Consider the following 12,993-nt stretch of genomic DNA (forward strand, 5'->3'; position numbering starts at 1 on the left):
GGTTTAACCCAGGAATGCAAGGATTCTTCAATATGCACAAATCAATCAATGTGATAAACCATATTAACAAATTGAAGGAGAAAAGCCGTATGATCAACTCAATAGATGCAGAAAGAGCTCCTGACAAAATTCAACACCAATTTATGATAAAAACCCTGCAGAAAGTAGGCAGAGAGGGAACTTACCTCAACATAATAAAGACCATATATGACAAACCCACAGCCAACATCGTCCTCAATGGTGAAAAACTGAAACCATTTCCACTAAGATCAGGAACAAGACAAGGTTGCCCACTCTCATCACTATTATTCAACATTGTTTTGGAAGTTTTAGCCACAGCAATCAGGGAAGAAAAAGAAATAAAAGGAATCCAAATCGGAAAAGAAGAAGTAAAGCTGTCACTGTTTGCAGATGACATGATACTATACATAGAGAATCCTAAAGATGCTACTAGAAAACTACTAGAACTAATCAATGAATTTGGTAAAGTAGCAGGATATAAAATTAATGCACCAAAATCTCTTGCATTCCTATACACTAATGATGAAAAATCTGAAAGTGAAATTAAGGAAACACTCCCATTTACCACTGCAACAAAAAGAATAAAATACCTAGGAATAAGCCTACCTAAGGAGACAAAAGACCTGTATGCAGAAAACTATAAGACACTGATGAAAGATTTTAAAGATAATACAAACAGATGGAGAGAGATACCATGTTCTTAGACTGGAAGATTCAACACTGTGAAAATGACTATACTACCCAAAGCAATCTACAGACTCAATGCTCCCTATCAAACTACCACTGGCATTTTTCACAGAACTAGAACAAAAAATTTCACAATTTGTATGGAAACACAAAAGACCCCAAATAGCCAAAGCAATCTTGAGAACGAAAAATGGAGCTGGAGGAATCAGGCTCCCTGACTTCAGACTATATTACAAAGCTACAGTAATCAAGACAGTTTGGTACTGGCACAAAAACAGAAATATAGATCAATGGAACAGGATAGAAAGCCCAGAGAGAAACCCATGCATATATGGTCACCTTATCTTTGATAAAGGAGGCAAGAATATACAATGGAGAAAAGACAGCCTCTTCAATAAGTGGTGCTGGGAAAACTGGACAGCTACATGTAAAAGAATGACATTAGAACACTCCCTAACACCATACACAAAAATAAACTCAAATTGGATTAAAGACCTAAATGTAAGGCCAGACACTATCAAACTCTTAGAGGAAAACATAGGCAGAACACTCTATGACATAAATCACAGCAAGATCCTTTTTGACCCACCTCCTAGAGAAATGGAAATAAAAACAAAAATAAACAAATGGGACCTAATGAAACTTCAAAGCTTTTGCACAGCAAAGGAAACCATAAACAAGACGAAAAGACAACCCTCAGAATGGGAGAAAATATTTGCAAATGAAGCAACTGACAAAGGATTAATCTCCAAAATATACAAGCAACTCATGCAGCTCAATATCAAAAAAACAAACAACCCAATCCAAAAAAGGGCAGAAGACCTAAACAGACATTTCTCCAAAGAAGATATACAGATTGCCAACAGACACATGAAAGAATGCTCAACATCATTAATCATTAGAGAAATGCAAATCAAAACTACAATGAGGTATCATCTCACACCGGTCAGAATGGCCATCATCGAAAAATCTACAAACAATAAATGCTGGAGAGGGTGTGGAGAAAAGGGAACCCTCTTACACTGTTGGTGGGAATGTAAATTGATACAGCCACTATGGAGAACAGTATGGAGGTTCCTTAAAAAACTAAAAATAGAACTACCATATGATCCTGCAATCCCACTACTGGGCATATACCCTGAGAAAACCATAATTCAAAAAGAGTCACGTACTACAGTGTTCATTGCAGCTCTATTTACAATAGCCAGGACATGGAAGCAACCTAAGTGTCCATCGACAGATGGATGGATAAAAAAGATGTGGCACATATATACAATGGAATATTACTCAGCCATAAAAAGAAACAAAATTGAGTTATTTGTAGTGAGGTGGATGGACCTAGAGTCTGTCATACAGAGTGAAGTAAGTCAGAAAGAGAAAAACAAATACTGCATGCTAACACATGTATAAGAAATGTAAAAAAAAAAAAAAGGTCATGAAGAACCTGGGGCAGGATGGGAATAGAGACGCAGACCTACTACAGAACGGACTCGAGGACTCGGGGAGGGGGAAGGGTAAGCTGGGACAAAGTGAGAGAGTGGCATGGACATATATACACTACCAAATGTAAAATAGATAGCTAGTGGGAAGCAGCCGCATAGCACAGGGAGATCAGCTCGGTGCTTTGTGACCACCTAGAGGGGTGGGATAGGGAGGGTGGGAGGGAGGCAGACGCAAGAGGGAAGAGATATGGGGATATATGTATATGTATAGCTGATTCACTTTGTTATAAAGCAGAAAAACACACCATTGTAAATCAATTATACTCCAATAAACATGTTAAAAAAAATAAAAAGTAAAAATAAATAAAAATAAATAAAAGGTTAAAAAAAATAAAAATAAAAATGAAAAAAAAACCAAAACAGTAGGCCTGATCTAGCAAAGCACTGTTTATATTCTAATGAATTGGTCATTCTCATTTAGTTTATATAATTAAACTAAAGTTAGGAAACTGATGTACATCAAACATATAGTCCTTCATAACTTTAAGACTGGATTTGTGAAAAAACATCTGACTATATTTGGTAAGATAGTAATATTTTATATGTATACTTGTGTCAAATGAATTAAATTTACCTAAGCTGGTACCTATAATCTAAAGAGAATCTAAAAAAAATATTACATAGCAAATTAGGGCACCTACATAAACACAGGAACATATTTTTAAACTTATATGATTAAATTTATGAACTTTTTAAGAATATCTATCTAACCACTTATTGTATATAATATGAAGGTTTTGAGTATTAAAAAACCTATTAGACATACAAATATAGTGAACTAAAATATTAGTATAAAAAAGTACAAATCCTCAATTCTGAAAAATATCAAGAAGAATCTCACCTTTTATGTATTTTTCTAGATCAAGTAAACACTTCCAAAGGGACTACTGCATCTGAATTATGGAAGTATTACCAAAACACAGGGCAGGTAGGCAGTAGTATTGCTAGCTTACTTAAAAACTCAAGCATGGATTCTCACTTCTTTTGTATCCTGATACTTTCATGTAGACTATGAACTTTTTAACACTTTACATCTTAAAATATTTCTCTCTTTGTCAGTCACTGGCAAGCTTGTGCATGTGTGGTGGTGTACGTGAAAACTATACGCCCGAGAAAAAGAAGAGGATCCAGTCTAAACCATAATGCTGTTACATACACACCTAGTTCCTATTTACCAACTGGTATTACGTTACTGTCTTCTTGAAAGACTTCTGGATACACAGGTTATAGTACACCACAAGTGAAATGATCTAAGATTTAAAGTCAGAATTTCAATGGAGGTAATAGAAACCTCGACAGATTCAGAATACAGTAGTAGGTCTTAAAATTTCAATTAGCCCCTTCAACGCAGTCTTTTTTTTTTCGGTTATCATTTCAAAACTAAATTAATCATCCCAAATAGACAAAAGTATGACTAAAATACTTATTTAAGTAAGTGACTTTCAAACTTTTTCTTAACTATAAAAAACAATAAGAAATACACTTTACCTGCTGTTCATTTTACCTGCTGATCTAAAATATGTTTGTACGTGTGTATAGATATACACTTACATACATATATATAATCTAAAGCCACATTTTCATAACATGATACCTACCCTTAATATGTTAAGATACTTCATATAGTAGAATATTCTCATATTTTCTATTCAATTTCATTTTTTAATGAAAATACTGGCTATGATCCATTAAACTGTTTCATAATCAACTAAGCAGGCCACAGACTGCATTTTAGTGATTCTAATCCCATCCTTCCCACTCAACTGTAGGAATTACTTTAAAATGACATTATTAGTGGGGCTTCCCTGGTGGCACAGTGGTTGAGAATCCGCCTGCCAATGCAGGGGACACGGGTTCGATCCCTGCATCTGGGAAGATCCCACATGCCATGGAGCAACTAAGCCTTGCGCCACAACTACTGAGCCCACGTGCTGCAACTACTGAAGCCCGCACGCCTCGAGCCCACGCTCTGCAACAAGAGAAGCCCCCGCTCGCCGCAACTAGAGAAAGCTCGCACGCAGCAACGAAGACACAACACAGCCAAAAATAAATAAATTAAATAAATAAATTTTAAAAAAGAAAGAAATGCCTTAAAAATAAATAAATAAAATAAAATGACATCATTAGTGATAGGCACTCTTGGGTGATGGTATGAGGGTGGGGGGAATAAAAAATCTTTTTTTCCCTCCTTCTTTACCCACACTAGAGCACAGCTGTGAATTATCAAGAGAAAGACACCTGAAGTTCTCCATGTGAGAGAAGCAATGCCACCTGCTTAGCACTTCATCTGAGTCCACACTAGTGCAGTGACTTGCCTTTGTAGCTTTTGCACCCTTTGGTCGGAACTGTCCTTTTCACGGGTGAGTTGTGAAGAACATAAGAACACATCATGTGACAGTTACCACCTCCTGAATCAAGAGAACTTTTCCCATTTGCATTAGGAAGCCCTTGAAACTATTTATCAAAGACTAAGAGTAGATTCTGGGGTGTTGTTTTGTTTTGGGTTTTTTGGAAATATGGTATACTGTTAGGTAGGGTAGAATAAAAGAACTTGAGTGACTGGGAATTTTGTATTTATTTTACAATTTTTACAAAAGAGCATAAAATAAGTAAGTTTTACATAACATAAACTAAGTGCCAGTTTGTAGCACCCAGAGCAAGATAAACAGCAGGAGTTCTGCAAATATTTTCTGATTTGAGCTAAGCATCATGATGTAATTCAACTAAGACTTCACAATGGCAAAACATTTTCTTTCAATAATAATTAACGCTTTACGTTATATAATGTATAATTTTCTATCCTGTTATAGTTTTGCTCAAATTAGATTCAGCTATACCTTCTGTAAAAAGATTAATATTTTAAATACTAACCATGTGAATCATGATTATAGTTATTTGCCTGCTTTGATTATTAAATTAGACTGAGAGAAAGAAGGATTCGATCGCCCTCTTGTGGTAATTTTGCTGTAGTGTATCCTCCAGGAGTTCCACGTCAACTGGAATTTTTTCTTTTTACTCTAGTAATAGGCAGAGTGGTCTTCTGTCCATAGTTTCTGAATTTCCAAAGGCACTACATATACTTTCTGTCCTTCACAGTACATATACTTTGTAGCCTCCCTTCAGTTTCTACCTCTGAAATTTAGCCTTTTCCTTGCTCTTTTAGGAAACATTCTCCTGTTCCCTTCCAATTACCATACCAAAAATTTTTTTTATGAAAGTTGCTTTCAGTATTCTAATCACATACAAAATAATTACAGCAACTCTCCATCGACATAGATAAGCTTTAAGTAAATGGAAATAATTAAAAATGTGTGGGGCTAAGGTGTCAGCATTTTTACCAAGAGGACAGGTCTTGCTAAGTCAATTAATAGTCCAGAAATTTCAGAGGCTAATGATATTAGCCTAAATAGTTTAAGTTTTCAAAAGTAATAAAATAGCCTTCTCTTTAAAATAGTCTAGATCATATACAGTAGCCTTGCCTCTTTCTCCCACAGCACAAAGCTTTGAGCTTCTTTGCAAAATTAGTAATGGTAATTCAAGAATACACAAAATGATACTACGAAATAAATTTTAACTATATAAAAAATACATGATTTCTTAAAGATAATTTACAATAAGTGAAGTTAGTGTTAATGTATTTAAATGCTATGGAAAATACAAAGATGGATTCCTAATTAATTACAAGTTCACTTTTTCCACTCTTGTGAACTGTAAAAAAAAATGTTCTTAAATAATAAATGACCAGGCTTCCCTGGTGGCACAGTGGTTAAGAATCCACCCGCCAATGCAGGGGACACGGGTTCGATCCCTGATCCGGGAAGATCCCACGTGACACGGAGCAACTAAGCCCGTGAGCCACAACTACTGAGCCCGCGTGCTGCAACTACTGAAGCCCGCGCGCCTAGAGCCCGTGCTCTGCAACAAGAGAAGCCACTGCAATGAGAAGCCCGCGCACCGCAACAAAGAGTAGCCCCACTCACTGCCCGGGCGCAGCAACAAAGACCCAATGCAGCCAAAAATAAGCAAAATAAAAAAATTTTAAAAAAATAATAAATGACCTATTTTTAAAGCTATCATATTTTTCAAAGCAGCCCCTTGTGTATTCAATCAATACTCATCCCAAAACTGATGAGGGAAGACTAGAAATATATAGGGGATTAGGTTAAAAAAGTTCCTTCTTTGCAGAGGAACCAGAACTTTCAAAAGCAGGGTAGCATGGCATGTCTCAATAACTGAAGATACTCTACTAAAACCACAGCACAGATAATAAATTGGGAGCAGCAGGAAATGAGCTTGAAAAGTTAGCAGGGGTCAGAGTGGAAAAGGTCTTAATGATTAGTGAAGGAGGGGGAAACAGGCCAGCACTTGAAGCAGGAGAGTGACACGGGCAAGTGAGAGCTTTAGAAGGTCACTTGCAGTAAGGAGGACAGACTGACAGGGTGAGAAGGAGATGGGGAAATTAGTTAGGAGCTGTTTGTAAAGACCAGGGCCCGAACCAAGCCAATGGCTGTGACCACAAAGAGGAGAAAAGAAATTTGAGAAATACTAAGATGTGGAATCATTAGGTATTAGTTACTGTGAGAACATGGGGGTAGAGGCGGGACTCTCAAGCTTCCATTCTAGCTTTGGCGCCTGGGTGACTGTGACATCTCCAGAGACAGGTACGATATTTTCAGACACACTGCATTTGAGGTGCCACCTGGAAACAGTAAGGAGGTCAACAAGTCTGAGGGTACGGAGATCAGGAGAGAGAGGACTGTAAATTATCAGTGGCCGGGTAGTAAAAGGAACCTGGGTGAGAGATCATTCAGGGAGAGTGTAAAGAGTGTAAAAAGACTGAGGGTGGGATCAGCGACATTGAAGGATAGTCCCATCTTCCTCTTAAGAGAGGTACTTTCGTCCTATAACCATAACCTTCATTCATGTTGGGAGAAGCATTTAGTCTCCTTCCATTTTGCAGATCAGAAAACTGAGGGTCAAGGTTAAGTGACTTTATTTAAAGCTATTTATCTGTAGAAGTGAATGAAAACTCAGGTTTCCAGATGGAGCTCAAGGACAGGAAGTAAAAGACCTTTCTTCAATAATTGTTTGATGGCAACAAGTGCTTCTGTTGTTATTTTGTATACATGATCGAAACTAAAATGTTGTATTTCCAAGGCTAACCTTCCAACAACATAGTTTGTTAATAAGACCCCAAATTTACAATTGAACCCATGCCTCCTGGGTAATCTAGGAAACCAGGAAACGCTCTCAATTCTATAATTACAAATAGCAAGTGGCAATTGTGTCAAACACACACAGAGAATGTTTATGAGACACTTCAGAGAGGAAAATAGCTGTACCTACTCTTCCCAGTCCTTTGTAAATCTTAGTTGAGAATGGGTTTCACCAGTGAATTCTATCATATATCCCAGAACACATTTTCATAATTACACTTAAATGCAAAAAGCAAGAGATTTCTTGGGCTTAGTACCTGCTTGGTTGGGCCGTTGCCAGCTTGGTGACTTGATGCCGCCGGTGGACCCTAGAGGCTTGAAGGCGGCAGCAGTGGTGAGCCCGGCCACCCCTGGTCTGGCTGAGCCTGGGCTTCCCGGCCCCTCAGGCATGCTCCCAGCTGCAGCTGCTGAGGCGGCCGGCTGCTGAGAGGGCTCCTGGGCGCTGCTGGAGAGAAAAGAAGGAAACATTTTTGGTGACGCGGTAGCGATCTAACTCATCAATGATTCGTTCTTTCCTCAATTTATTAAATCTCTAAGGAAAACAAAAATACATATATACACTACCAAACGTAAAATAGATAGCTAGTGGGAAGCAGCCGCATAGCACAGGGAGATCAGCTCGGTGCTTTGTGAGCACCTAGAGGGGTGGGATAGGGAGGGTGGGAGGGAGGGAGACGCAAGAGGGAAGAGATACGGGAACATATGTATATGTATAACTGATTCACTTTGTTATAAAGCAGAAACTAACACGCCATTGTAAAGCAATTATACTCCAATAAAGATGTTAAAAAAAAAACTAATTAACTGATATTTTAAAAAAGAAAAACTCTAATACCATGACTGAGAGGCTGCCTTTTTTTAAAACAGAAAAAAAGAAAAAGGGAAGGAAAGGAGTCAGACTGCAGTTCTTTCAATGCTTTGGAAATTCTCTTTAAAAAGTTCTACCATGAGAAATTCAGCACTGAAAAACTTATACGGCCAATCCTTTTAAATAAGAAGCTAATTTCCTCTATCTCAACATTTCAGAAGGGTCATCTAGATTAAAACAATTAATTATTGGAGACTCCCTGATAATTTCTATGAAATGGCACAGATGCTGTTTTCCTCTTTTCCACATCCTTCTAGTATTTTATGAACCAAGTTTCCCTGACGTCTTACCAGTCACTCTTTTCACTCACACACTCAGTCACTCATTCATGCAATAAATACTTAAGCACCTACTATGTTCCAGACATTGTGTTACACAGTGGTAAACAAAAGACAACATCCACCGCCTAACGCAACATCCAGTGTTCTGTGTTCAGGATTACAGGAAAACAAGAAACAAGTCTGCCATTGTCTTCTTTCAATCAGAGCTATTTGCTTAACAGGTGAAACAGGTGGTTCCAGTTTGATTTAGAAGATCATATGGCTTTTATTATCCCAGTCATTTGTTATTTATACTTGTATATCATCATTTCAAAAAAAATAATTTTAGGTAGTTCAAATGATAAAATATGCTCTTTGGAATGATGCAATACTATAAGTTTCTCTCAAGTGAAGTACAATAATAGTAACAACAATCACAACAACAACAATACATACATCCTACTAACTTTTCAATAGAAATTTAGCTACCGCCTGCTAAAAATTCCATGCACAGAAACTCAATTCCTTCAATACCTGAAATCAACAGCTGTAGAGGAATAGATCAATAAAGACAGGATACTACATAAATGACTTTAGTAAAATAAATACCCCGAATTATACTGTTAGGTTGAAATTTCAATGCAATTTCAAATGCAATCGTGCCCACTCTACTACCAAATGACCAAGATTACCTAATTTTCCCAATGCCTCTTGAACCCTGGGTAACACCTAACAGAGCAGGCCTGAGGCTGCCTATCCTGAGGAAGGCCCGCTGCAAGGTTGCCCTTTGACTGGCTTTTGGCAACTTGGCTGGTAAACAGTTCCCTATGGTCATATAAAAGTCTCTCCAAAAGATAAACAGTGGCTCATAGTGCCTAAACTATATCAACAATGTGGTTTATGATAAACACCTGCTTTCCTTCTGAGAGTCTGGAGTTTGGGTATGAACAAGGCACAGCGTGCCTACATGACAAGCCCCAATTAAATATGTCTTAGGTACTTAGTTTCTAAAGAGCTTCTCTGGTAGAGAACACTTCGCACGTCTTCTCATAACTCACTGCTCTAGGAATCCACACATCCTGTATGACCTCACTGGGAGAGGACTTCTGGAAACTTGAGCCTCCTTTCTTCTGGACTTGGTCCTATGCACCTTTCTCCTTGCTGATTCTGCTTTGTATTCTTTCACCGTAATAACTCTCAGTCAGGAGCACTACGATGGACTAAGTTCTGTCAAGTCCTCTAATGAGTCATCACACCTTGGGGTGGGTTCTGGGCACCTCTGACACTAAATAGTTTTGAAAAATTATATTAGAGCTATTTTAACTTTCTTGAAATATTGTTCCCTATTACTGTCGTCTCAAATTTAAGTGTAGTATAGACATCACCTTCTTCCAACTTTTCTAATCAGTTTAATGAAAAACTCAAATCTGCTTGATGTTAAAAAATACTATACTATGAAAAATTAAGCACTTTAATAATTTTTATCATAAATAAAAAGTGAAAGACGGCTTACTTAATGGTAGTGCTGAACACAATTATCAGTAACGATGACACACTAAATAATATTAATAGAAACAGTGTTTAAATGTTATAGGTCAGTCCTTATAAAAGATTTGTGAGGGATAGATTATTTTACTTCTCTAAGCCTCAGTTACCTAAACTTTAAATGGGGATAATGCTTTGCTCATAAGAATTCCAGGGACTTAATTGAGATATTTATGTACAAAGTACTTAACCATACTCTAGGACACAGAATATGAGCTTAACATATGAAAAAGATAATTAATGTATTCAAATAATAAACTTATTTTCAATATTTTTATACATTACAAACAAATTATTTTTGAAAGTAATAGAGAAGTATAGACCATTTTAATTCTAGGGTTAATTACTCATGAGGATTTGAAAAAAACAACTAATAATCCATATAGCCACAATTCTGAAAAGAGAATTTATGACCAAGCAATACTAGAATTTACAGATGAAACACATAATCTGAAAATAATAATAAAACCCAAATCATCATTTAATGTGTAATAACCTGAAATAGTTAAAATTTAATTACAGGAGAGTTGCCAACTTACTTAGAAGAAAGTGACCAGGACGACAGGAAATCAATGCCAAGCCTAGTGAAGTTAGGTTGAGGGAACTGGTTAATTGGCCCCTGGTATGAAAGAAACTCAGAAGAAGCATGAGACTAATGCTCAAATATCTGACATGTGGATTCACTCTATATGGCTACGCTCTGTTTGCTGAAGGTTGAGTCGAATCTATGGTGAGATAGACTAGGTTCAATAAAAGGAAGTACTTCCTAATATGAAAAATCATCCAAAGGAAACACTTTCCATGAGAGGTTTGTTTCCAGAATGCACTTAACAAAAGATGGAGATGTAGACCAGATCTAACCATTTAGAGAGTGGAGGACTAAGTTACACGTCAGCCTGACATTTGAAGCCTTCTAAGATAGAGCTACAATCTATCTGTTCAGTCGTATCGCCTACCACTTTGCTACACAAACTATATTCTTGCCATAGTTCCTCTCTGTCCACAACTCTACATCTTTTCCAGGCTCTGCATGGAAGGTGCTCCCCCCACTCTCCCTCTGCACCCGTCCAAATCTTACTCATAATTAGCAATAGGAGTAGTAGCACAGTAATACCCATCATGCATTGTGTGCTGTGCTAAGCAATTAACATTTTATTTAATCACTCAATCTTCTAGAAGTAAAGACACCCCTTGCTTCAATGCATGGCAGATATTAACTGCATGGCATAAAGCTACATTTCAATTTGTAATAGCCACGGTTTTTCTTAATTAATAGTAACTTCTTTATGTATCTTGTCTCCTCTACTACATTATAAACTATTTGAGGTTGGTGCATTTATTGTGACCTTGATATGTTACTTAAACTTGGTAAATTTCCTCATTTGTGAAATGAGATCAAAATACTACTTTTAGGAACACTCCTACACTGTTGGTAGGAATGTAAATTGGAGCAGCCACTACGGAGAACAGTACGGAGGCTCCTACAAACAGTTACCATATGATCTAGCAATCCCACTCCTGGGCATATAACTGGAAAAGACGACAACTCTAAAGATACGTGCACCCCAATGTTCATAGCAGCACTATTTACAATAGCCAAGACATAGAAGAAACCTATGTGTCCATCGACAGATGAATAAATAAAATACGTGGTGTATACATACATACATACACACACACACACATTGGAATATTACTCAGCCATAAAAAGAATGAAATATTAGGTTTTATCTAGACAATCACATATTGGAATATATGATGTATAGGTCTCTAAAAATCCCATGTCCTTTTTTCTAATTTTTAACTGTTAGCTACTATTTAAAGAAAATACATAAACATTAGGTATCGTGTACTAAAGATTAAAAAATTAGTAAAGCCACTGGCTATGTAATTTTATATTTGGGAAAAAAATGTTATCAGTAATCACTAACAGCAAAATATTTCAAATTGATGACTAATTTATTAATCTAATATGTCATGAATACTTAGATTGGTATCTTATTTCTGAAGTAATGACTCATATATATTTTTTCTAAATTTAAATTGTTTAAGGTATACCTAAATTCTAAACAAAATTAAAATGCTTTCTGAAAGATTCTAGTGAGGAAATCAGAGCAAATCCGTAAATACTGTTGGCTAATACCACAGAAGCTAACAATCAAATATGGTTATTTTCACTAGTCTGCCAAATAAACAAGCACTGAAATAAAATGTTAAATTAATATGACTTCCATCTCAAGAATACCAAAGATTCTGTTTCATATTTGAAAAACTGAAAATGGAGAAAAACATACTGACAGAGCAAAGGTTTCTTTTCAAAACTGAGCTAAGGAGGACAAAAGAAAAACAAAGAGAAGTTAACTTTCAGTGTCAGCAACCTGATTTATCTTGAGTTTACATTCTTTTCCCACATTTGTTTAACTATTACAACAAATCAATTTCAGCTGCAGATTGGGAACAGTTGGAAATTTCAAGTCTATTTTCAAAGGAAAATCTCTGTTCAAAGAATAATCTCGAGGTAACTTTTATTCTAATTACACATTTAAATTTTTTTTAAAAAGCCAGCTGTACATTGTAGGTTTAATTATCAGTGTTTAAGCTACACAGTTTTTAGCTAAAGTTTTACAAACATTGATATACATAGATTCTGAAGTAGTAGGAAAGGAGTATTTCTGGAAGTTCATAATTATAAACAACTTTTAATTTCAATAGAATTATCCGGTCAGAACTCTATGAAAGGACCTAGATGTATAGAGCAGTCATGAGTCTCCTTTGTTCCAGAATCCTATTTACAAGAAAATTTTTTGTATTTTCCTAAGCAAAATTCTTTAACTTAGACCTTTTGTATCAAAATTCAACATGTTAAATACACTATAATGGAAAGACACAATTCT

At 36.4% G+C, this 12,993-nt stretch overlaps 1 protein-coding gene across 2 annotated transcripts in view; it reads right to left on the reverse strand.

Annotated features, from left to right (window-relative positions):
• Positions 1–12,993, reverse strand: part of PDLIM5 (PDZ and LIM domain 5) — a 205,463-nt gene that overhangs the window by 42,641 nt on the left and 149,829 nt on the right. The window contains exon 8 of one of the 2 annotated variants that reach the window (XM_061192610.1): positions 7,684–7,868. In XM_061192610.1, the coding sequence (XP_061048593.1) occupies positions 7,684–7,868 (185 nt within the window). Of the gene's footprint in view, positions 1–7,683; positions 7,872–12,993 lie in introns of both variants that reach the window. The other variant, XM_061192609.1, reaches the window with a different exon arrangement.

The sequence above is a fragment of the Eubalaena glacialis genome, chromosome 5 (assembly GCF_028564815.1).
Source record: "Eubalaena glacialis isolate mEubGla1 chromosome 5, mEubGla1.1.hap2.+ XY, whole genome shotgun sequence".
Lineage (NCBI taxonomy): Eukaryota > Metazoa > Chordata > Mammalia > Artiodactyla > Balaenidae > Eubalaena > Eubalaena glacialis.